At 46.4% G+C, this 25,753-nt stretch overlaps 1 protein-coding gene across 1 annotated transcript in view; it reads right to left on the bottom strand.

The window, feature by feature from the left end:
- Positions 1-1,133: 1,133 nt before the first annotated feature.
- Positions 1,134-25,753, bottom strand: part of thsd7aa (thrombospondin, type I, domain containing 7Aa) — a 151,535-nt gene continuing 126,915 nt past the window's right edge. The window contains exons 14-28 of the mRNA XM_030120128.1: positions 24,019-24,197; positions 23,896-23,901; positions 23,607-23,740; positions 22,585-22,738; positions 22,363-22,504; positions 21,460-21,575; positions 21,263-21,380; positions 15,430-15,575; positions 15,170-15,344; positions 12,210-12,383; positions 12,029-12,124; positions 8,807-8,889; positions 5,069-5,282; positions 3,888-3,975; positions 1,134-1,251 (exon numbers count right to left, since the gene is read on the bottom strand). Coding sequence (XP_029975988.1) covers positions 1,164-1,251; positions 3,888-3,975; positions 5,069-5,282; positions 8,807-8,889; positions 12,029-12,124; positions 12,210-12,383; positions 15,170-15,344; positions 15,430-15,575; positions 21,263-21,380; positions 21,460-21,575; positions 22,363-22,504; positions 22,585-22,738; positions 23,607-23,740; positions 23,896-23,901; positions 24,019-24,197 — 1,913 coding nt within the window. The 3' untranslated portion in view covers positions 1,134-1,163. The remainder of the gene's footprint in view (positions 1,252-3,887; positions 3,976-5,068; positions 5,283-8,806; positions 8,890-12,028; positions 12,125-12,209; positions 12,384-15,169; positions 15,345-15,429; positions 15,576-21,262; positions 21,381-21,459; positions 21,576-22,362; positions 22,505-22,584; positions 22,739-23,606; positions 23,741-23,895; positions 23,902-24,018; positions 24,198-25,753) is intronic.

The following is a 25,753-nucleotide window of genomic DNA, read 5'->3' as shown; positions in this document are numbered from 1 at the left end:
CTTTGCATTACTTTTTTTCGAGATTAATGGCACCAAAATGGTAATTTCTGCACTTTTTTTCCATCAAGTGCATTTAAAGACACAAAACTTAAAAGGCTACAACTGATGTATTTAATTTGTTTGCTGCAGAACACAAAACCACAATTTTTCCTCACAGATTGTTGCTGACATTTAATACAAGGTGCAATATTGGAAATAATTAAAAACAAATGAATGTATGTTTTCTTTTTTTACTTTTGACTTCTGCATAGCTCAAACAGAACCTTTGAATATCGTGGTCAGTAACTCTGTCTCCATGGTCTTCCCCTGTCACAGCTGAAGGTTTCATGCAGCAGTCTGAGTATACACAACAAAGAATCTAAAAAGATAAAAACCATGTTGTTCGGTGAAAAGCTGTCGGAGATCAACGGATCTTCGTCAGATTTTGGGACACGGAGCTGTACATACTAGAAAGGTAAAGTTGAAACCACAGCAGAAAAAAGCCCTATTTACACCAAGTCCCAGTTGTTTCACGTATAAGAGGTAATAGAAGAAAAATATTAACAAACATTGGTGAGTTCTGTTTGCAAAAAAAGTCAACTTTTTTTTTTGTTTGTTTTTTTTTAACATTTCTAGCACAAGACTGTACACCATCTTGTATCGAGAGGCAGTTTCCTATGGCAAAACTAGACATAAGTACATATCATGCTGCACTAATATAGTGCAAAAAATTATGCCTGAAAAACGGAGGAGGGAGAGGCAGGCAGAAGATTCATGGATACAAAGATGCTGTGACCGACCCACGCTAATGACGGATGACGATTTGTGCTTTTCCAACAAAATCTTTGTTTCCAGGTGGGGGTGGTGGGGGGGTGGGGGTTCCCACCCCCGTCCGATGACCGTGGTTTCAATGATGCCGGCAGTATTAGGTGACGGCGAAGAGAAGGCAGACTTCCAGAAGAAGATAAAGAATTCATGAAGGCTTTTGTGAAAACGATGTACCGCAATGAAAAGAAAAAAGAAAAGAAAGAGCGAAGAGGAGATAACAAGGCTGCTAATGGATTCAGTGTCTGGATCTCTGAGGTTTGATTCCCCCCGTCCCTGTCGGAGCTCGACATGGAGGGGTCTGTGGAGCAACCCTGTGCATCCTGACGGATGAGCAAAGTCTGGAGTTGAGAGGGCGTCTACATGTCAGCGTCCCCGTCGTAGGCCAGAGTCAGCGGCTTCAGTCTGTTGTTCATCTGCCGTCTCTGGGGCTTCTTTGGCTTTTTGCTGTGAAACAAACAAACAAACAAAGGTTTTAGACCAGCTTCTTCACAGACTATTGGAGTCCCTTTGTCCTCACACTGCCCTGACCCGAGGACGTTGCTGTTGTGTTGTGAGTGGTTGTTCTATTGTGACTTTTTACTGCTGTGTTGTGGCGTTCTACTGTTGTGTTGCGACTGTTGTTACGTTGTGACTTTTTAAGTTTATGTTGTGACTTTTGCTGTTGTAACTTTTTTCTGTTGTGTTGTGACTGCTGTTGTTGCATTGTGACTTTTTCCTGTATAGTTGTGACTTTGGTGTTGCATTGGGGCTTTTTGCTGTTGCCTAATCTTTGCTGTTGTGTTTGTTGTTGTCTTGTGACTTTTCACTGGGTTTTTTTTGTGTTTGTTGTTGTTGAATTGTGACTTTTTACCATTTTGTTGAGACTTTTTGCTGTTGTGTTGTCTGTTGTTGTGTTGTGGCTTTAACTATTATGCTGTGACTTTGTGCTGTTGTGCCGTGCCTGTTGCTGTTTTGTTACTTTTTGCTGTTGTATTGTGAGTGTTTGGTGTTTGTGTTTTGTCTGTTGTTGGTATATCGTGAATTTTGCTGTTACGTTGTGACATTTTGGTGTTATATTGTGACTTTTTGCTGTTATATTGTCACATTTTGCTGTTGTACGGTATCTGTCATTGTTGTGATGTGACTTTGTGCTGTTGTGCTGTGGCTGTTGCTATTTTGTTACTTGTTGCTGTTGTATTGTGACTTTTTGGTGTTTGTGTTGTGACTTTTTGGTGTTTGTGTTGTGTCTATTGTTGGTATATGGTGGCTTTTTGCTGTTATGTCGTGACTTTTTGCTGTTGTGACTTTATGCTGTTGTATTGTGACTTTTTGGTGTTTGTGTTGTGTCTATTGTTGGTATATTGTGACTTTATGCTGTTGTGTTGTGTCTGTTGTTGTTGCGTTGTGGCTTTTTGCTGTTGTGTTGTGACTTTTTGCTGTTGTGTTGTGTCTGTTGTTGCGTTGTGGCTTTTTGCTGTTGTGTTGTGACTTTTTGCTGTTGTGTTGTGTCTGTTGTTGTTGCGTTGTGGCTTTTTGCTGTTGTGTTGTGGCTTTTTGCTGTTGTGTTGTGTCTGTTGTTGCGTTGTGGCTTTTTGCTGTTGTGTTGTGACTTTCGGTCAGTTGCATTGCGGAGGTTGTGGAGATGTTGCACGGTGACTGATGGTGACGTGGAGGGAGTTTACTGGACACTGGAAAAAGTCCCCAAGATAGATAATCCACCATGTTTGAATTTCCTGCGCCTCCCCAGAGACCCGGTGAGTCTCCAGGAGACGTTGTGGACGCTGGACTCTTCCTCAGGCTGGCGCAGAGTGACATACACCCTTCGATGAAAGACTGGCGGTGTGGGGGGTGGGGGAGGGTCTGTTTGGGGGGGGGGGTCAGTGGTCCTCTCACCTCCAGGAGGTCATCCACTGACAGCAGCAGGCACTGCGGGTGTGTTTGGGCACTGAGGATGTCAGGAAGGGGCGAGGAGGCCAGGCCTCGGCTAAGTGATGAGCGTTTCGAGGGGGGGTGGTGGGGGGGGCAGGGGGGGCAGGGACGGCTGCGGCTGCTGCTGCTGGAGCTGCTGGAGCTGCTGCTGCTGCTGCTCGTGCCTCTGCAGCTCCTCCTGCTCCAGCTTCTGGCAGGCGGGGCAGGTGTAAGGCACCGTGTAGCTGCTGGGGTCCGTCCAGTACAGCCCGTCTTCGGGGGGCTTGGAGCTCGACTCGCAGCAAAGGCGGCAACCACCCGCACTGGGCGGAGGAAGGGTGGGGGTGGGGGGGGGGGAAGAATGGTGGAGGATGGAGGATGGAGAAGAGAAACATGCAAGAAATGAAGAGACAAATGAAGATGGGACAAAATAAAAATGGTAAATGCAAAGAATGAACAGGAACAGTGATGTGATGGAGATCAAGTCACGTTAGCTTCCTACTGTTAGCATTAGCCGCAACCCAACTCCTGTTTTCTGAAGAACAGTGTGCCACTGGAAGTGACGTTAGCTTCAGACCATGGCCTCAATAGGTAGCATTAGCAACGTTAGCAGTTTCACTGTTTAGTCAAGTTATTATTATTTTTTTTTAATCAAACCAACTTTTTCAAGGCTTATGAAACTTCACTTTCAGGAGTTTCTGGTACATTTGTTTGGTTCAGAAAGGAGAAGCCAGGTCTTGTTCAAAGAGTTCAGATCAGGTGAAAAAAGAGATTTTTTTATTTTATTTTTGGATGTTAAGGATCAGGGTTTTTTTTTTTTCTTTTACTTATTGGGAAAGTTTGAAAATGTTCATCCTCTGTTAACAGAAGGAAATGAACCAGAAACACTGATGATGGATCCTTCATTGTTGGACTTCAAAGTGTTAGAGGTTGTTTATGGTTTATTCTGAAAACTCCAACTCATGCATATATCACGGGATTAAACCGGATCGACTCGTTCTCATGGTGATAAGTTCAGTTTTTACGCTTCCATTAACATTTCAGAAGATTGCTCCACCTCCACACACACAGCCGGAGTGGAAGGTGAATTTGCTTCCTGACCGCAGATCTCCGTCACATGACTGGAGCGAGGATGAAGACACAGAACGGGTGAGAAATGAAATGAAAGCGCTGAGCGGCGGCGGCGGACTCACCATGCTAGGTAGGTCATGGAGATGATGAAGATGAGCAGCACGAAGGCTCCCGCGGCCACGCCGTACACCCAGGTCTTCAGCTTCCCGTCTGCAGAGCCCAACGGCCACAGGTCATTGGTCAGTGAGGAAGAACCGGCCTGGACTCTACTAAACCCACTGGCTCCAGGTTTAAATGCTGTGGCTCCAGAGTGAGACGCTCTACTGTCACCAACATCACATCAAGCTTAAGTTTGGTTTTAAAAACCTAAAAAAGACCCCAATTATGAAATTATTGGCTTTAATGCCTCGATAAAGGTAAAAAATGATGACAGTATGGACTTTATTATATTGTTACTTGTTCGAATCATAAAAGTTGGGACAGCTGTTGTGAACCTTTTTTTTTAATATAAAGGTTTTCGGAGGTTAGTAAAACCAAAACTTTTTTTTTTTTAATGAGTTGTTAAACATTTTATATTTCTGGTTGAAGAATTTCAGCAAAATACTGAGTTTTTTTTTTTTTTTTTTTCAAACATTGATTTGTTTTTCGTCACACAAATAGTTCTGCCACGAACCATCATGAAGTTCACACACTTTCTGAAGTTATTCAGCGGGTCCTTCACTGCCTGTGACTCCCTCCCTGAGCAGCAGGGGGCAGCAGAGTCCCACGCTGTTTCACAGAGCAGTAGTGTGTGAGTGTGTGTGTGTGTGTGTGAGTGTGTGAAGTGATTTAAAATTAGGTTCAGCTTTTCTTGCCGTCTCCTCTTTTCATTTCTTAATTCTTTCTTCCCTTTTTCATTCTTTAATCCACCTTTTTCTGCCTTTTCTGTCACTTTCAACGCCCAGTTTTCTTTTTTTTACTGTTGCTAATTCTAAATGAATGTCTTTTTATAGTGCTGTTATCCTGTCCTTGTCCTTTTTTCATCCTTTAATTTCCTCCCTCCCTGCATCTCTTTCTTTCGTTCTTTCTTTTCTTTTTTTGTCTCTTCTGTCAGGCTCCGCCCCTCCCCCTGCTCCACCCTCCAGATCCTCCCTTCCTCCTTCCTGTTTCAGCTTAGCAGGCAGTAATTCTGTGTGTTCAGCAATCACACTGAACCTGCTTTGAATATGCAGCCGTGTGTGTGTGTGTGTGTGTGTGTGTGTGTGTGTGTGTTTGTGTGTGTGTGTGTGTGTGTGTGTGTGTGTGTGTGTGTGTGTGTGTCTACCCGGGCCGAAGGGCTGCAGGAACCATGTGCGTCCGGCGCGGCCCGGGGCGCTGGCGGCGGGCTGGGTGGGGTTGAAGGCCCGGATGGTCTTGACGTCGGCCTTGTTGTCGCCGGCGGTGGGGATCTCCAGCACGGGGATGACGGTGCACTGGTCCAGCACGCCGTCGGACGTCATCACCTCGGTGTAGCCCTCTTCGCAGCCGCACACGCCCGCCTGCCACGCAAACACACTCTCCGTTCACACACCAATCACCAAACAGCTCGTCTTCTCCTCCTTCTTGTTTGGTTGGTAGAATTTTGTTCAAAAAATAGAAAACACGAAAATCCTGCTGTGTGTTTCAATTTTTTTTAGCCTTTTGCTTTGAAAATGACTTGTTACTGTAAGTGATTAATGGATGTGAGAAGATAAAAATCCAGTCCAGTTGATCTGATTCTCCATCGGGTGGAGTAAGAGGGAGGTAATGTGGTGATAAATGATTGTTTTGGTGTTCATCAGAGAAGAAACAGCTGAACCCTGAACCCTGACCTCCAGCTGTCACTTTCACTGCTGCTTGATGAATCCTGTTTGTGGTTCTTCTGTAATTTCATTTAATCGGACACGTTCCTGCAGAAAGCTTTGTGTTCCTGTGATTCACGCCGACGTGCTGCTGCTGAACCGAGGCCACTCACAGCTGGTCTGGAGTCGCATTTCTTTGTTTCCCGTCAACAAAACCCAAGACAAAAATCAAGTAGCTGCATATTGACCAGTCCCCTCTGATCCGTGGGGGGTCGATCTGAACTGTAATCCATCACGCTGGTCAAGCTTCAACACCGATACTGCCGGCCGACAGCACTTCTTCATAAACAGGAGCACATTTCAGTCGCTTTAAATCCACCCTGAGTCCAAAGAAAGAGAAAAGCTCATCGGATCAGAGTCCTTTTCCACATTGAGAGGTCTGGGTTACTCAGCCAAACGTCTCAGGGTTTCAATGTTTGAGCTCAAAAGCAAAGAGCTGAGGATGAAGCTGTCCTGCGTGGCCCTTTGTCCACTCACACACTTCAGTGTGAGAGAACCACCATCGATCGGGAGCCTTTCTTCTCCAGATGAGAATCTAAACGGCACACGCCCAGGTAGAGGCTTTACATCAAACGTCCTTCACGTCAGAATGAAGACAAATTCGTCCTGTCGGGAAAATCAGGACCAGCTGGCATCAATGTCTGAGAACAAGCAGGTGATTCATGGAAGGGAGCGTACTAGGGCCATTTCACACGGGAAACCACGTCACGCAGCACGAGCTACAACCATAGATATATGGCTATAGACATGGATATGGATATATGGCTATATGTATATGGACACTAGCATGAGCCCCCATTGGAATAAACGGCTGGATTTACACCGGATCCAGTGCTGCACAGCAGAGGTTTGTCATCACCACCAGATAAATATGCATCGCGGAGTGCAACATTTTATATTGAAGGACCAGCATCTCGTCGTACGTGGCTTCACGGGTCCGTCATCTTTCGTCCACGTCGGCTGCCATATGTGGAGAAAACCGAGCCGCTGTCAGATCACTTGTGACTCTGTTGCAGCTGCAGAGTGTCAAGTTAGAAGTAAAATACATCTGGTGGAAATGCAGCTGTTTATTACAATGAGGCTAATGCTAGCAGTCATGTCTATGGCCGTGTATCTATGCTTGAAGCTCCTGCGTTACTGACTGTCCTGGAAGTTTAATCCACATAGATTCACTCATCTCTCGGTAGGGAACTGAATGTTCGAGGCTCTTTCTTCTAACCTGTTCAGCTTGTAATTTGACACCAGCCTCGCTGTCTCGCTCATTCACTCTGAAAGATTCATTCATTCTGTGGTCCTCTGTGTTTCTCTAAACTTCAGTTCCCCTCAAAAAAAAGCAAAAGACCTCTTCACCGGACATCACAGACCACAGCAGAAAACAGAAGTCGAGTTAAGAATCCGCCGTACATTTTGAAGAAAACAAAAAAAAAGAAACAGGTCAAGAGAAACAACCCGGTGGAATCATTGTGCGTTTTCCTCCTGGAACACCTTGTTTCTGTAATATATGCAAATGGCTTCCTTTCATCGCATTAGGAGGTCTGGATCCCGGGCCCACCTCCTGCACACCTTTACACCGCCAAATTAAAAGGTCTGCTCGCGTGTGAGCGGCTTTGAACTGCTAATGGATTCATGAAAGGGAGGAAGGAGGGCGAAGTTTACAATGCAAAGAAAACGCCCTGTTTGCATGCTGATGACTGCATAAAGGGAGACTTGTTATTATGGAATATAAAGAAATAAATAGTGTGTTTGTGCGGCTCCAGCGAGGCGCCGTGTGACTGATATGAGTGTTTCGTCCCACTCTGTAGGGCGGAACTGACACTTTCATTCTAAACGACGATATTAATGATCAGAAAACCCAGGAGGGTTTATGGAAACTACTAGATTCCTGCTTCAAACAGTGATGAATTCTCATCAGTTTATCATGTTATCAAGAAGAAAAAGACCAGAAACAAAACAGAGGAAGAACAGATCATCCTGAGAGGCACCATGAAGGTAAAGACTGAAAAGTCCACATAGAAAAATCTAATGATTTTCTGTAACTTTCTGTTCATAACATGTTACTAACTGATCACTCTTTGAACCAAAATTCTAACTTTTCTCTGTTGAAAATGTTTTGTTTCCATTTCTTGTGAAAAATACCTTCAGAAATAAAAGCTAATTTACGTCATTTGTTTGCTTCATCCACTTAATTAGTTCACAGAAACCTGAAAAAATTGTGATTTTTTTTTTTTTATCTAAAAATCAGGGTTAACCACCAAGGACACAAAAGCAAAGTTTGAACAACATAACAACGAAATATTTCATCCATCAGGTCTAGAAGGGAGGAGAATAGAATTTCTAACCAGAAACTCAACGTGTGTTACGTTAGTTGCATTTCAACGAGCTTTTTACTCATTACTTCAGGACATTTGAGCTGCTGCTGTCTTTCTCTCCTACACTGTTAGCATTAGCATTAGCATTAGCATTAGGAGACACAGAGCTGTTGGACCTCAGGCGTCTGAAATTATAGAAAAAAATGCATCATATTGAAACTGTGATAAGTAAAACCATCACTCTTACAGACTCTCAGCAGGATGGAGAAATCCAGCAGATGGATGAATGGATGGCTAGCTAGCTAACTAAGCTGGGGCGACAGTAGCTCAGATGGTATAGCGGGTAGTCTCATAACTGGTAGGTTGGCGGTTCGATTCCCGCTCCCGCAGGTGTAAAACTGTCGTTGTGTCCTTGGGCAAGACACTTCACCCACCTTGCCTAAGTATGAAAGTAGTGAGAGAGTGAATGGTTGGTGGTGGGAGGGGCCGATGGCGCAGACTGGCAGCCTCGCCTCCGTCAGTCTGCCCCAGGGCAGCTGTGGCTACAGCAGCAGCTTACCACCACCCAGTATGGAGAGAATGAATAATGCAATGTAAAGTGTCTTTGAGTGTCCTGAAAAGCGCTATATAAAACCAATGCATCATTATTATTATTATTATTAGCTAATGCAACAGCAGCACTGAATTTGTTGGTTTGGAGTAACTTCTCAGTAGTGTCCTGGGAGGAAGGTGACGAGCAGAACCGTCATCGTCATCATCGGTAACCTTCGTCATCGAGCTAGCATTAGCATTAGCAGCTCCTTCCTCACTAGTGAATAACTTAACCGGCGTTCAGCGTCGAACGCCGCCCCGTGAAGTCGTGCATGGACTCACCTCCGTGCACAGGGAGCGAGGCTTGGTGCACGCCGGGTCGCAGGACCGGTCCGCCATGGGCTGAGCCGTCGCCAGACATCCACCTGAGGGGCACAGCGCCACACCGCTCCAGTTAGAGTTTCTACGGATCAATATTACAGCGTGTTTTCCCACAGTCCTCTCTTCTCGGCTGGGACGTCTCCAGAGCCCCGTGCATGCTGCAGGCCTTACTGCTCACCAACTTTCAGCTCATTACCGCCACTCATATCACATATTTTAAAGGAATCCCACTCGATTCCCCCCGGGTGCGTCAAGCACTTGTTTTTTCTTATGAATTTCTCTGCTGGCGAACATGCAGCGGTGAGACATGAATTCACAAAACCTGCACTAGATTATCTCTCTTCATACATTCTGTCGATTATCCGCATTAAAAGTGAACCCGGGGCTGAAGTCCTGCTGCTTTTAATGAAATGACGGGACCTGCTGTCCACCCGCTGACGTCTGTGTCCGTTCAGAACACCGGGTCTGATCACAGGCCACAAACTTTTCACTAAACCTCTTTACTGATTGTTTGACGTGTTCTGAAAAACACCGGCGGGGCTCAAAAGGTAAAACCCAAACCACAAATTCAATGACAAGAGTGCTACTTTTTTGCAGAATTAGTTTGAAGGGGGGGTCAAATCAGAGTAGAAGAGAGCAAATCTTCAGTTTAGCCTCTTTACTGGAGCACAAACAGCTGCTGGAAGGTTTCAATGAGTGGAAAGTCTCAAGTACCTTGTTGTAATATGTGAAAAAAATGACTGGAAATTTTTTCTCAGGAGATCCAGTTCTTCACAAAATGATGTTGCTACCATGAGTGGAGTCATTCAGCAGTCAGTGTGTAAGTTTTGCTATTAAAAAGCTGCAAAGCGAGCATCTGAAGCGGGTCATGAATGAGTTATCATTTTAATTACCGACATTACTGAATGGATCTACTTCACTGGATGAGTTTAACACTGTTTGAAGATCCTGTGGTGTTAAGTGATCCTTCTAAAGAGCTCAAGTCTCTCTTGTTGCCTTTTCACAACCTTCTTTATTTTATTGTCCTTAAGCTACAGGGACGAGCTTACATGTGTACATTTGAAGATGACCTTTTCACTTTAACCTCCTTGAAGCCACTCGCTTGAATAAAGGTCCTGTAGGACTCCTCTCCTCAGAGGTAAGGACTTCCTCGCTGTATCGAAGGTCTCTCTGACTTCGTGGTATAATGACTGAATCCAAGCAGCTTTTTACTGAGCAGTGTGGAATGAATGAACCCGTTGATGAGTTACCCCTGATGTTCAGAACGCATCGGGCTTCAATCGCTTCCTGGTCGCTAACTGGTAGGTTAACTTTTCCAGACACTGACTCTGGACGTAGGGATGAGTACCGTTCACATAAGAAACAATACTGGGAATCTGGGAATCAATACCGGTACTCAACGGGACCAATTTTCAGTACTTTTGTGTGTTTATGTGGTAATGAATGCTCATTTGTTGCTGGCTGCAGATGAATCGCTAACGGATGCTAGCATGCTAACAGTACTGAATGCAGGAGTTGTAGCCGTAGATCTGAGGCTGGTCGCTCCTCAGCCTTGAGAACAATCTTGTTCTTCACCAGGAGCTTCCTAAGATTAGACATTTTCCTCTTCCTCAGAGTCACAACGATGCGTTCAGGTCAGTCAGTACTCAGTAGAACCGACAGGATTCAGTCAGTATCTATGAAAGTAGTGAATTCAGTGCTCATCCTGAGCTGGACCACTGAACTAAACAGATCTGTCATGTTCCTGCAAACCTCTTGGGAATACCCTCTTGTTCTGCGTCACTGCTATGAATTCTGGGTAAATGACTTCATTTTCACCTGGCAGCGTTTCCAGACTTCCACTCTGGCATTGAAAAATGTTCAAATTGACTCTGAAATCATCGAACAGGCCCGGCCTCGTGTTTTTGGAGTGAGCGTAGAGCTTCACCGCTCGGCGGTCGGGTTCATGCGAGGCTGTGCCGAGTCGGGCGCCGCGCCGGGGAAGGAGTGTGTGTCCCCACCGGGGATAAAATAAGCTGGATAATGTGGAGAGTCGCCACAAGCGACACTGATCCAACCAGCACACAGTCAGGGAAAACACATTTCGGCAAAAACACGGTAATCTGTCAGGGCTCTTGAATATTTATCAGGCGGCGCGCTCGGGGAGAGAGCTCGGTGTGAATATTCATGAAGGGAAACGAAGAAAAGTCCCCCCCAAAAAAAAATAAGAAAGAGGAGGCGGCGTGCCAGTCGGAGCCAGTCACCATCTGGAGGAACAGGGACTCTGACGAGATTCCTTCAGCCCTGAGAGGTGAAGGCGCTCCCCGCACAGCTCACTCTTACGGATCCTTCAAATGGTGCGGCGGCTGATTAAACGGGGCTTTGTTGAACTGGGGGGGAACTTAACCCTGACATGTGATGGACAATGGGATTAAACCCCGGCGGTGGCACTGCGATGGATTAGCGCTCATCTGTTCCATTAAACTTGCTGTCAAGTAATGCTTGGTAAGCCGTCCAGGATTCCGACGCTCGGGACGAGGCAGGTTTAAGTAACCTTGATCCGCATTATCACACAGGACGAGAGCAGAGCAGCGCCGGGACGGTTTAGAAAGTCATTTAGGTCACATTTACATCTCGGCTGGAAGGGCCGAGGAAACAGAGCCACGTGGAGGATTCCTCATTTTATAGACGACTTGGTAATATTCAGACAATCTACAATTCGGTACAATTGCAGCACAGACACTTGTTTTTTTTGGTGGAACTGAGTAACTTCAGTCATGTTGCACAGGGATCAGATATGAACAGACCTTTTTAAAGCCAATTGGATTGAGGTCAGAGATTAGACTCTTTGTTTTTTCATGGATTTCTCAGATAAATGTCCTTTGGACAGATGTACATTATTTATACCACTTTGGGATATTATTGACCTAAATGCTTTCAGGAGATTGTTGAGTGGAATCACATGGCGCTCTGGGGTTTCTCGTGTCAAGCATCCTCTCAGCATGATGCTGCCTCCTCCGTGCTCCATGCATGGTTGCGTCTCATGTTGCTCCCGTCAGACTGAAGGCATCACACCGAGTCCAGTCTCAGCAGAGGATACGGTCCTTCCTTCAGTAAACTGTTCTAGACGGGCTGTTATTCAGTCCAAGTTCCCGTCCATTCAAACAACCAGGAGTAACTTCAGCGGCTCTGGAGAGACCTTACCCGTGACGTTGAGTCCGTCTGATCGTTCACACCACACTTGGCGAGAAGACCCCCTCCATGGTCCTGTCCTCCATTTGTACTCGAAACACTGACCGTCTGCAGAAATAACACAGACAGTTGACTTTATTCATTTCTGTAGAACAGCCAGATGAAACACTGACAGATCCCCTGGTCTACCGACCTGTACATGGCCGAGCCTCCAGCTCCTGTTCGGGGCACTGCAGCAGGTTCTCTGGATCCTGGGCTACCACGGCTCTGGATCGGACCTGGACCGAGCCGAAACCCAGGTCGTCCCCGTTCAGGCAGCTCAGCTGGCACGGACTCCAAACAGTCCAGTCCGTCAAGTAGCACTCGCCTGCAGGAACATCCAAGAAGGTGAGCAACAAGTAGGTCGTCTGGGTGGAGGTAAAAGTGAAGGGCTTCATTAACAGCTAAGAGGGAAACTTTGCCGCAGTCTCAACAGGATCAGGTCTTTTCAGGCTCCTTCAGGCTCCACACACAGCGCACACACAGATATGTGTAAATGTCACTGCCTTTACACTTCACTTCCACACTAGCAATCCGTTGGAATCAGTATTTGACATTCAGCCCACCAGAGAGGACTGCTCTCAATCAATAAACTGGACGAATACCAAGAAGAAGAGTGGAGTTCTTTCTCAGGGAAAAGAAGGAAGTCAATGGTAATTACAACGGAGACGGCAGGAGGTAGAAGTGCTGCTGAGATCGAGGAGTAATCAGAGACTGTCGTGGGCGGAGGTGGTCCCACAGGCCATTAAATACTTGGAGGCCTTTTATAATTATTCACTTATAATCTCAAGACTAGCGGTGGCTCATATCTGTCAGCTTCCAGGAATATGGATGGAATGAGCAGGACAGCTGGAAGGCAGAGATCAATAAGCAGCAGCACCGATTGGTCCAGACCGGGATCAGCTCTGGTCCGGCTGAAGACCTGGGTCTCTGTTCACTTACAGTGAACTATGGCCTGGTCAGTGGGAAGTAGGGGTGAGTACCGAGGCCCGGCACTAAACAGCACCCGGGGCGATGGTTTTAAATACTGGAGGACCGATAAGCTCTGATGGTAGCAGTTCTTTTAACTACACTTCACAACCTTTATTTGCACCATGGACCATTTTTGAACAACATATTTTTTTCCACAGGACAGTTTAAAAAAGGGCTTCATGTTGTTTGAAGGAAACATCTGATGGATTTGAGAACAGAAAAGAAGTTTAGATGCACACTTTCAATATAAAACTTAATATTCACCCTTGTCACTGGCCGGCTACAGGGCCGGGGTTTCCACTGGTGGTCTGGACCAGTCGATTTCTCCTTCCTCCTGCTTTTCCCCCTCTCTGTCAGCGTTTGATTCGGGAGATATCGCCACAGACCAGCAGCTGTTTTAACTGTGTTACACTCTGCAGGCAGTTTGGTCCACTCTCTGGTCCCCTCCGGAATCGAACAGAGTCCCCAGACCGTCCTGGTGTGAAAACACCCTGACACAACAGAACGGCGCCCCCAAACGAAGCTGCTCGGCCGGTCCTTTTCCCGTTCCAGTCATCGGCCCGGAGGCCTCGTCTGAGCTAAGACTCCCTCTTAAATAGGTCACCGAGCTCCTGCTTCATTTGCGAGCCTGATGAGTAATTAATAAATCATTAAGTGGCTCATCCAAGAAGAAGAAGAAAGGACGGGATGGTAATTAAAGAACAGAAAACACAGAAAAAGGCTGAGAGTGACCAGCAGAGCTGAATGTCTCTACCTTCAGAGGTCAGACGGCGTGCCGACTCTGCTTTGACCTTGGCCGTTCCCACTCAGCCAATTATCTTGATTATAGCCTGATTACGCCCACACCGGGTCTGTGCGCGGCGGCGGCGGCGCTCACAATGACCGCCGCACAATCACCACCCATTATCAATTCTGAGAGCTCCCCGCATTGTCCTCGCCGTCCTTCCTCCCACCTGTTAGCAGCAGTGTTTGCATTGTGCGGCGTCCTCTCGGCTCGCTGAGTGCGCCTGATTGCCGGAGTGCCGAGGTCTCGGCCAATCAAACACACTCCACAGTAAGAGCCTCAGCCGGCGGGCCTTTGTTGTTATTGTGAATATGTGGAGTACGAGCCTCCGTGTGTTTGAGTAGCTGAATGCTCCAGAGAACATCCACACACTGCTGATTGAGAGCGATGACAACTCTCGACTGCTGATTCTGAAATGGGGCTGACCTTTGACCTCAGCAGCTGCTGCGCGTTATGCAACAGCGTCGTCACAGAACTGGAGTTTCCAACGGAAAGATATGATTGGGAGCTTCTGCCAGGTTTGGCTCGTGGTTCCAAGTTTAATCAGTGAGACGTCGCGCCGGGAGAAACGCAGGGTTGAGTGTCTTGCTCAAGGACACACGGGCATCTGTGCCGGGATCAAGCTGCCAACCTTGTGATTGAAAGATGACCGTGGCAGTTTTTACCTGGCTGGCCTGAGATGGTTTTGGTTGTAATTTTAAATCAGGAGTCTCGCTCTGCAGTTGGGATCTGTTCCTGTTTTCAGGGAGGAGCTGCTCCTTTAGAGTTCCTGGTGTTTCGCACTAAGTGGTTCCCTGGCTGACTGGTGACCGACTTCCTGTAACTGCTGCTATAACAGCAAAAGTTGAAATCAGACTCATAAAATGTCTGGTTTTGAACATCTACCAACAACAAGAGACGAGAGGGAAAGCCGGTCAGCAGTTAAGAGGGGAACCAGTCAGTCCGAAACACCGGCTCCAGTCCCATCTCCAGACGCTCCTCCTCAGGGTGTCGTTAGCTCATTGTGGCGGCAGGCGTTGTTCCATTTTTACTTGTTATTTGGATACTTTCTTGTTTCCATCATAAATGTGCTACAGGTTGAATATTTTTCTTTTCATCCAGTGTGCTTCGTGACGTGTCGAAGTGTTAACGCCGTGGATGGAGGGCCTGGGGCTGTTTCAGTGGTGAAGGTTTTTGGTCCTGAACTGTTTTGCTCATTTGACAAATTTCATTTGGTGGAAAATCCCCAAAGCGTCCTGTTTGGTCAGAAAAGTGACAGAATCCTCGACCTAAACCACGTCCCCTGGGGCCACTCAGAGACCAGGCAGTTGACCCGATGACCCCGGGCTGGGCTGGAGGAGTGTGTGGAGGCTCCCTACCGGGACAGGGGACGGTGCAGGACTCCTGCAGGACCACGCGAGCGTCTCCGTCCACCGACGGCTCCTGGTCTCCACACAGCTCGTCGTCCACCAGACTGCTGTCCTGCTGACCCGAGCCGTCCGACACGAAGCAGGACACGTTCCTGAAGCGCAGGCCCTCGCCGCACCGGGCGCCCTGGAGCCGGGTCAGAGGACAGGAAGTGACTTTCAGGGGTCTGTGGGCGGGACTGGGTGCGGACCGTGTCTGGCGGCCGGCTGACCTCGGACTTGCACTCGGACCAGGCGCTGTATCTCCAGCGGTAGCAGGGCTTCACCAGGCAGGGCTTCCACTGCTCCATCTGGGCCGGGCAGGGCCGGCCGTCGCCCTGCGGAGCCTGGACCACCGTCCGCCGCCGCCACAGCTTGCCTGACGGGAAGAGGAAGAAGAAGAAGAAGAGGGCGGGGTTTAATCATGACGGTGATGGGCGGAATGCTGAAACCTGACCTGTGGCGCACGGCGGCCGTGTCGCCGTCAGGGAGGGGGGCGGGGCAGCAGCTGGACGTGAAACACTACACTGTACGTCAAGGTGACCTCCGGGCGGCACGCCACCTCCTCCCCCCGCCCGCCGTGATCCCAGGAACAATGAAGGACTGGCTGCTGATCAGGAGGAGGAGGTCTGAATCCAGCCACGGTCACTTCCTGCAACACTTCAGGGTAAACATGGCGGACCAGACCCAGATCACTCACGCCCCCCCCCCTCATTTAATGTTTAAAAACATTAAATGAGGAATATTAAAAGACGTCCTGAAAACAGTCTCACTGATCAGACTTATTGATAAACAGAAATGTTCCAACTGAAATTGTAGAGTTGAATTTTTTTTTTTAACTGAAATGATGTTTTAAGGAAGCCAACAGAAAAAAACAAGCAAACAACAACAAAAAAAACATCAAAATCTTTTTTCTTTTTTTTTTTTGCAAAGTTCAAGCCAATAAAGAGAAACAGCTAATTCAAAATGTCAGAATCATGACTGAACTACAGCTTGTTTTCACACAGTCCCCAACTTAATCAACCTTAACGCCAACTAAAATATTTGGTTTGATGGGTTATGACTACAGGAATGACTTTTTAAACTAATATTTCACTGGTAATTTGTGTCTTTATACAAAAACACAAAACAAGAACATTTCCTGGTCGTTAGTTCTTCGTATTTTCATGAGTAGAATAAAGATCTAAATGAGCTAAACACCCAGACCAACAGAGACAGAGCCTTCTCCCTGTCTTTTAGACTATTTCTGTGTAATCTGTTTAACGGAAAGTTTCCAGATTATAGTAAACTGGCAGTATCACTGATGACCTGCGGGGGCAGTGTTGAGCCGTTTAGCTCCTGTGTGAGCAGAGACAGAACCACAGAGACAGGAATGATGATCCGTTCTAGGAAAGACTTCAAACAAATCTGCAACATGATCTCACATCTGGCCTTCAGATGAAATACACACCGCTGAGGTTCCTACAGGGGGTCAATGCTCTCATTCCGGGTTCGATCACCACGGGGGTTCTGGGTAAATCCTGGAGACGTGGACAGATTAACCCCCAACTCACCAAGGCTGAACCACATCCTGATCCCCCAAACTCTGATTCCAGGATTTTACCAGATCTGTCATTACACCCAGCAGAAGATATTAAAATATGGCAACACACACACACACACACACACACACACACACACACACACACACACACACACACACACACACACACACACACACACACACACACCACTGCCTCCTGACTGATCGGGATGTTTTTCACCATCTTAAAATGGAAAAAGTTAAAAAAGTAATAACTTTCCTGAAGTGTGATAAAATATTTCAGTCAACAAAAAGACATTTTGTCACTTATTGATGCAAAATTTAACAACCAATAAGAAATAAGGGATTTTTAATTTTTATTTTTTTTAAATTTAAATCAGGGATATGATGTTGATCTTATTCATTCTACTTAAATCTGACTGTAGATGTAGTTTTTGGTATATTTTACTACATTATTGAGGATTTATTAAATTAAATGCAATGTCAAATTTACAAGGTAATCTATAAAATGAAAATAATACAATTTTATAAAAAACTTAATTAAAAATTAGATGAATTTAATCATCTCTCTGTTGGCAATCATCAACGGTTGCTATGATATATCACGCGAGGGATTTTAAAACAGCTAAAATCTGAAGCACCTCAGTGAGTGTAAAACATAAGATGGACCCAGAACAAACAAAGTGTTTCTAATGACGCTGTTGATCAGATCATGATTTCCCTGCCGTCTCTTCTTGACCTTTACTTTCTACCTGGAAGCTCGGCAGCCTGAATTAAACTCAATAAACTGCATCGTCACTCCAGCTGATTGTAAATGTTACGCCTGTTGTTCGGGATCTTTTCTTCTCCTTCTGCTTCGGTAATAATCCAGAGATAATCCATCAGGTCGTCCTATTAGTCTGCGGTAATCTGCTGAGCGGCTCTTCTCCCGGGAGCCAGCCTGAATATTCATATCTGCCTCTGCAGCGGAGAGAAACTCAGCCAACAGACAGGAAACCGCTCCGTTTGAAAGGAAACGTGTTTTCCACCCGTCCAGCAACACAAAACAGACTTCCTCACAAGAGTCAAACAGGAATGTTGTTCGTTAGACGTAAAGGAGTTTTATCTGATCAATCAATGGTGAAAAGAGCCAAACAAAACCTTTCAGAGCTTTACTTTGGCTCCAAACAAGCAGACGTGAAAGCAGATTAAATTATATTATATTGTGAATATTTTTTTTAACAATATTAAAACCTGCTCAAACACAAAATACAATGAAGTAATCAAATTAAAAATAATTGTTTGAAAAGTTTTGCAGTTAAACCTGCAACTGAATCAGACACCTTCAGCTTGAAAATATATTCATGAGTGAAAAAAAAAAAGTATATATATATATATATATATATATATATATATATATATATATATATATATATATATATATATATATATATATATATATAAGTTTTATTAACAGAATTTCAGAGCTGAAGCAAATTTACTTTTGAGTCAAATTAAAGTTTTTCAATTTTTGGTGAAATTAACCTTTTGGTCTTGATTTAACTCCATGCATTTTATGAAGTTTTCACCCAAGAATTATTTATACAAGGGGCGTAAAGACCAAAAGCTGAAAACTTTCTGCTGATCGACTTGAATCACTGGTCAGGAAAGAAAACAAAGGTTCAAAAAGAGAACATGGCCGATGCTTGAGAAGCTAAAATGACCAAAAAATGTACAATTTAACTAAAAAACTGTGACAAAAAAGGCTAAAGCAGCTTAAACAGACAGAAATGATTCATCGTACTCATGACGATCACGACTGTGATGAGCTGTTTTCTTCATTTATAAGGATAGTTATGTTTGGAGACTCCAACCTGATTTCATTTGGCTGAAAGTGGTTTAAAAACAGCAGATTTAATAAAGTTTTCAGTCTTCTGTACTGAGAGGAAAGAAGTCCCGCAGCTCGGTGGGAAAAGCTGGATATCGTCTGAAGCGGAGGTCAACATCTGGGTGTGTTGGTTCAGATCGACTGCTGCTCTCTGGCTGAACCGTCTGGAATCAAGCTGACGACATCAGACTGAATCAGCTGCAGGATTCTGAAGTTTGGGCCCCGGTGTTGAATCCGCGGTCGCCCCCGGCTGCCCCTGCACCTCCCGCCTCCCCGTGGGGGGCCTGGCGGGCGGGGGCTGCTCGGTGGGTGGCCGGGGAGGCGGCGGCGGCGCGCCAGCTGTCCCCGTCGCCGTTTGGCGGGAGAACACACGGCAGCGGGATTATCTATGCACACAGGTTGGAAACAGCTCTCCTGATTGATAACAGCAGCCTGCTGCTCCAGGTATGTTCCTTTACTCCACTGAACAAATCCGCCTCATTGCTATTCCTGGCTCCACAACACAGATGAGCCTCCTCGGGGCGGCGGTGGGACGCCGTCCCCGCAGGACGAAGAGAAGACAGAAGAAAGCAGAGGAAGTCCTGCTGGTTCTCATAAACATGGCCGCCCGTCGCCTGGGGACGGATCAGGCTGAAGCTCGTATTCGTTTCACATCGTCCTGTTTGCTCTGGTCGCCGCTCTTCTCAAGGACCGGCAGAGATCTCCCCGCTCCTAATGGACCGCCAATCAATGACCTGATCCTATGGAATTACACGCCAGGACGCTATTATCCCCCTCTCGGCTGGTTTAGGGCCGTAACGCCATTGTCTCTCACACCGTGAGCCAGTTCCGGCTCCACCACAGGTGAAACACCGCCTTCTTCTCACAGCTAAAACTCAGCAGCAATGGAGGAACGCTTCCAGCAACTGAATCCTGCTCAGAACTGGATCTGATTTCAAAGCTACTAAAACCACCAGCACACCTCTGGCTAAGCCCCGTCCCCTTAATTAGCATTGTAGGTTGTACGGCTGCTCATTCTCCTACTTGTTCTGATAGGCTGTGTTCGAAACCGCATACTGTCTACTACATCCTTACATACTCATACTATCCATCCTGCATCCTGCTTACTCAGTCCATCAAACAGTATGCGAAGCGTTTACACTACAGCATACTACATAATAACCCACAATGCATTGCACTTCTTCCATGAGCAGAAATCGATCTGCTAAAGCTGATTTCACTTTAGCTCTAAACTCCTCAAATGTATAACTTCATCGAGATTTCTTTTAAAATTAGGCGACAAAGTGGTGGTTTAGAGCCGAGTGTGTCGTTTATCTGTCTGAATACCAGCCGTTTATGATTTTGTTCGGACGAATTCGGCGACATTCAAGCCAGCCGCAGTGAGCAACGCACTTCCGGTTATTTTCACCAAAATAAAGCACCCCTTCCCTTTCTCATGCAAAAAAACCTGAGTGATAAATCTGTGCTTTTACTCTGAAAACAAGAAGGCAATCTTTCTGCAATATATGTCGCTTAACGTCGCCGTTTGGACCGGTGTCCCGTTAACGGACCAGTTATGACGCCAATTATGATGCTTTACCGACGGAGAGTTTTTTCGGCTCCTCAACGAAGATCGGCTCGCCGTCTTCGGTCCATCATGGTCGCTTTCAGCAGGGACTTAGTGTCAGATGTAAGTGTTTGTTTGTTTTTTTAACTATTCTTAATCATTGTCAATCCAATCACAAATCTGTAATATGACATACCTACGAGCACAAACAATGGAGGGAAGATTAAATCTAGAACCATACTCAGCTTGCTAAATGTACATCATGAAGAAACAGTCACTGTGAACTGAATAAAGTTTATTCAAATGTCCGTCGCGTTGCATCTTGGGCAATTTCAGTATGAGTAGTGAACACACGATGTATACTCAACATTTCTGACGAATGCAGTATGCATCCGGGAACTTCTCGCATACTCAAAATCGCACACTGCCAGTGTAAACACACTGCATACTCAGTAAGTTAGTATGAGTAGTAGGTAAGTACGCGGTTTCGAACACAGCCATAGTGTCGGGTAAGCTAGGTGGCTGGCATACGGACACTAATCACTGCTTGAACTGTATGATTGACATGTCCTACAGATGTCCTTGTCCCAAGTTATGCCGTTGAGTCTTCGGTCTGTTCTGCCACGCAGCTTCATCCACAGGGGACATTTGTCCAGGTTTTGTTTATGAAATGTGATCAAATAAGTCCTGTGGTTTATTCTGTCATACATCACTTAACTGATTTTGTGTCTTAAATGACTTAAATAGCCCAGAAAACGACTGAAATGTAGTCCGCTCTGATGGTTCTCTATGGAGTCCTATGAGTTCTGGGTAGTTAGCTGCCAACCGTGGCTCAAATTAGTATTTTTAGCCCAAATCAAATCAACGTCAATGTGAGCACAGGTACACTGAATTTTATGTTTGGGAAGCAGCAACATTTAGCTGGAGGCTTCAGTTTTAACCAGGACTGGGTATGTGGAGTATGAATACACTCATAGTAACTGATCCCTCCTGGACCCTTCATCATCAGGTCGACCGGACACCTTGAGGAGCGACGGTACTGGATCCAGTTGCGTCACCGCAGCCGGTCATGTCAGCGTGCTGCCGTCTGCCTGGATCTGACGAACATACCTGCCAGTCCACAGGTGTGTGTGCACTCGGACCACGCCGACCAGTCAGACAGCTGGCAGTTGACAGGACACTCCACCACACAGGAAGCGTTCATCTGCCACTTCCTCTCCAGACCCAGCTGCAGAGGGAAGACCGCTGACCATTATTAACCGCTAGGACAGATGATGTCCTGAGAGAAATGGACTATAGAGACTCGCCTCCTTGCAGAACTTCAGGTCGACAGATTTGCCGTCGCTCCGCACGCAGTCCAGCATGCGGGTTTTGATTCCGTTCCCACACACTGCGCGGTCGCTGAGCTGGCAGGTACTCCAGTCTGTCGGGAAACGAGGAGAAAACCAGGCGGAATCTAAAAACATCTGGTGGGTGAGTACAGAGGTCACCGAACCCAGAGCCAGAACAACAAAACCTTTCAAGTGAAAACATGTTTTAGAATTTTCTCTTCAGAGAACTTCAGGATATCTAGGACCGTTGTACATGGAAATGGCAGAAACACTTTTTCTATAAGGCTGCTAGTGGGTGCTGCTGCTTTTGTAATCAAACCATGTCTACGTGCATGTTCAAAACCTGGCTAGCTAGCTCACCGGTGGCTCAGCTAAGAGTTGACTGGCACCATTGGCTAAGCTAACAGTTGACTGTGGCTAGGCTAACAGTTGACCAACACCGGTGGCTAAGCTAACAGCTAACCGAGGCAGTAGCTAACCTAACAGTTGACTGTGGCTAAGCTAATGGTTGACTGACACCAGTGCCTAAGCTAACAGCTAACTGAGGCCAGTGGCGAGGCTAACAGCTGACTAACGTGGGCTCACCTGGTGACCTGGTAAGATGTTTTCTGTTTTCTTTGTGCAGCTGGTCAGCTGCAGCAGAACGACTCAGTCAACATGTTAATGGACGCCGAGACTTGTGAGTCAGTAAAGTGACTCACAGGCTTTAAATGATTTGTGGAAAAGAGACTAAAACGCTGGGAGTCCTGATATTCTGGAGGAAAACACTGTTCTTATTATCCATCTACTGAAGCAATATTTACCAGGACCGTGTTGTGCACGTGCAGCAGCAGCTTTTAGAAACAAAGGTTTTTTGTTTCCTTGGGGCCTGAATCTCACCTGTGATGTTGTAGGAGTAGTGGAAGCAGTTGCTGTTGAGTTTGCAGGGTTGTGCTTCTTTGGTTGGAGGACACTCCTTGTCCTCCCCGGGCTGGCGGAGGGGGTAGGCCGTCCTCTCCCTCGTCCCGTTCTCACTGCAGGGCTGAGAGGCAGGAAGACATGGTTACTGCTGGCAAAACCTCACTTTCTCACACCGATCCTCTCTTCTGTGGACCTTCTTACCAGAGGACAGGGGCTCCAGGGGCCCCAGTCTGATAACACACAGTCCTCCGGACAAGGCAGCCGGCTGTTCCGGGCCCCCAGAGGCATCTCCTCCGGATCACACAGGTAGTCCTCCACCTGCTCCGACGGCCCGTCGATGGTGTTCAGCATACACCTGGTCACAGACACACTGGAGGTGAGGGCGTCCAGCTGTGTCCACATTTCACACTGAGGCGTCTCCACTCCTGCCATCCTGCAGCGTTTAGAACTCATAAAGGTTTATTTTAATCTGTGCATCTCTCCATCCTCTGTCTGGAATGAGGCTGTTTTAGTCTGGACAAAGTTGACTGATAAGTAATTTGACACCAGCCTCACTTTGCCAGCTGCTGACATCTGAGTAAATTATTCACCGGGAGGGAAACAATGTTTTCAGATGAAAGTTGTGGGGGTCTCAGGGGCCACTGGACCCCTGAAGCTGAAGTTTTATAAAGAATTTCTACCGATTTAAAGTCATTTTACCTCCATTTTGGACAAAACCACCTGGAATAAATGTACATATCTAATTAAAATCAACTTGCAGTCTTTCTGATATTTGAATACAATAATTAGTGAGACAAAATGTGATGTTTTCCTGAATGTTTCATGATCTAACAAAGCATAGGAACCAGAGTTAACATCATTACAGGAAACACAGAAGGCTTTTCCAGGCACACTGTGTTTCTTCACAAACTATCCAAGATCCAACCCCGCTGTCCAAATGTCTGACTGATCTCACAGAGCTTTGTTCTTTATGTGTCAGTATTCCCCATGGTGCTTCTTGGTCTCGTGTTAAAACTTCACATTTCTGTGGATCATAGCCGACAGTCTGACCTTCAACAAGCTGAGACAGAAATGACCAGAGGTTTTCTTATTGGTGGAAAAGGTTCATTCTCAGCCAGTCACTGATCTGTTTACTAATTCTCAGTAGAAGACATGATTGACTTCCTGGTGACAGCAGAGGAAGATTCGGTTGCAGGTGTCCGACCCGCCGTAGCTCTTCTTACCTGACCTTCCTGGTCTGGACGCCTTCGCCGCAGTTGTCCTTCAGGTCCACGTTGCTGACCTTCCACACACTCCAGGGCTCGGCCACCCACACATACTGTCCACAGTCACTGAGGCAGGGCACCACCTCGTACACCTGACACACACACACACACACACACACACACACACACACACACACACACACACACACACCTGTCACAGCTCCAACACACCTGATGTTCAGGTGCTAAAACCCAATCACCAGTCATTTCATCGTTGGGTGAACAGTGACGGAGGGGAGATGCTCACCTGAGCCTGAGGACCAGCGCCGCCACACGGGAAAGAGAAAACAGAAGGAGATTCAGGCTGCTGCTCTTAAAAACTCTGTGACCGTCGTATCATTGTGGAGGTCAGAGTCGGGGCGACGCCCACCTGGTTGACGTGGTCCAGCTTCGGACACGGCCGCCCTCCGTTGTAGGGCTTTTCCCTGAGCCACTTGGAGCGAACTTTGACCCCACTGCCGCATGACTTGCTGCACCGGGACCAGTTGGACCACTCGCTGAGCTTGCAGTCGGACGGACAGGGGATGATGCAGGCCTCCTCGATGTACCCTGCAGCCAACACACAGCAGCCAACAGTGAGAACCGAGCGGCTGGAGGTACGGCTCCAGAGCGACGGCTTTAAAACCATCGAACCTCCAACAACCAGTTCAGAGTGAAGCTGGACTTCCTCTTCTCATTATTGTTTTTTTCTTTTTTTATTTTTTTGTGATTCACAGTTAAGTAAAAGCAGCATTACTCTACTTGTGAGATACTCTTGATCTGAAATATTGAGGTGAATCGTGCCGTTCATGTCGTCTGCAGCTTTCATCACCATTTAAATTTCACCTTACAAAAATATTATTTTTCTGAACATTTAAAAGCCAAGAAATGTTGATGAGCAAAGATGTATTTTAACTGCTAAAACGAGTAATGAAATAGTTAATACTCCTGGAAAAAAAACCTAAAGCCGCGTTCAGACCGAACGCGTTTTTGCGTCAAAAAAATGCAAAAACGCGAGAAGTCGACGCTCATCAATTTTGAGGTCCGACACTGAACAACGCCGGGCCCCCGAGGACATGCGGCGCGTCCATAAGCGTCGAGGCTGTGGTGGGAAGGCGGGGCTTCCGGCCTTAGCTTAGCTTCATGGCTAACCCTGTTGAGCGAGCGGCTTGGCTTTATTTGCTGAATCAATCCAGACGACGACGCCGTCGGCGGACAGCCCGCCGTGCCTGGGCGCACGATATTATCCACAGACGGTCGGAGCTTGGTGAGTTTCACACGGCGACAGTAATTTGTTCCTCCATGCTGGTCGGAGTGCATCTCTTCCCCGTTGCCTGACCTCCGTCACCATAGAGACGCTCTCTGATTGGTTTGCCGCAAAAACGCTGATTTCAGATTTCCCAATTTCAGCATCGGCCGCAAAAACGCGTCTGATGCGCCGCCGGGATTTTCCTCGCCGGTGAACGCGCGTTCCCCGTTGTTTTTCAATTATATTTGGATGCAAAAACGCGGAAATCATTTGGCGGTTTGAACAGGCCTTCATAATACAGTCACATCAAGAGTCAAATTTCAAGCTGTTCTACCCAATTCTCTGGATTTGAACCGTAAACCACGCCCCCTTCTTTGTGCCACTCTCACACAGTCCCTCCCTCTCCGTCTCCGGCACCTCCTCCGTGTGCGTGCACGAGATTGCGCACGTCTTCCGGGTTTCGCCAGGATAAAATGCTTATTTATAAGGCTGAGAGAGCTCACCGATGGAAGTTTTTGAACTAAACGATGACTATTACATCACACTGTACGACAGTAAAGCCAAATTTACTCTAAAACAAAACAAAAAAAAACTTGATTACCACAACTTTAAAGTAATCAAAATTGCTAATGCAAGAAAAGAAACTGTGAAAAAGAAGAAAAAGGAAAAAAAAGAAGAATAAATGGGGAAAAAAACTACTAATATATGTAAAATTGCTCTAACAATTAGGAAACAGAGTAAATATGTAGAGCAGGTGGAACAGCTGAAAGTCCATGAAAAAAAAAAAGAGAAAAAATCTCTCAAAATCACAACAAAAGCTAATACTCTAATTTGTAACTTCATGAACAGCTTTTCTTTGCTCAGAAATTTTCTTCAG

The sequence above is a fragment of the Salarias fasciatus genome, chromosome 22 (assembly GCF_902148845.1).
Source record: "Salarias fasciatus chromosome 22, fSalaFa1.1, whole genome shotgun sequence".
Classification (NCBI taxonomy): domain Eukaryota; kingdom Metazoa; phylum Chordata; class Actinopteri; order Blenniiformes; family Blenniidae; genus Salarias; species Salarias fasciatus.
This window is presented reverse-complemented; position numbering and strand designations above follow the sequence as displayed.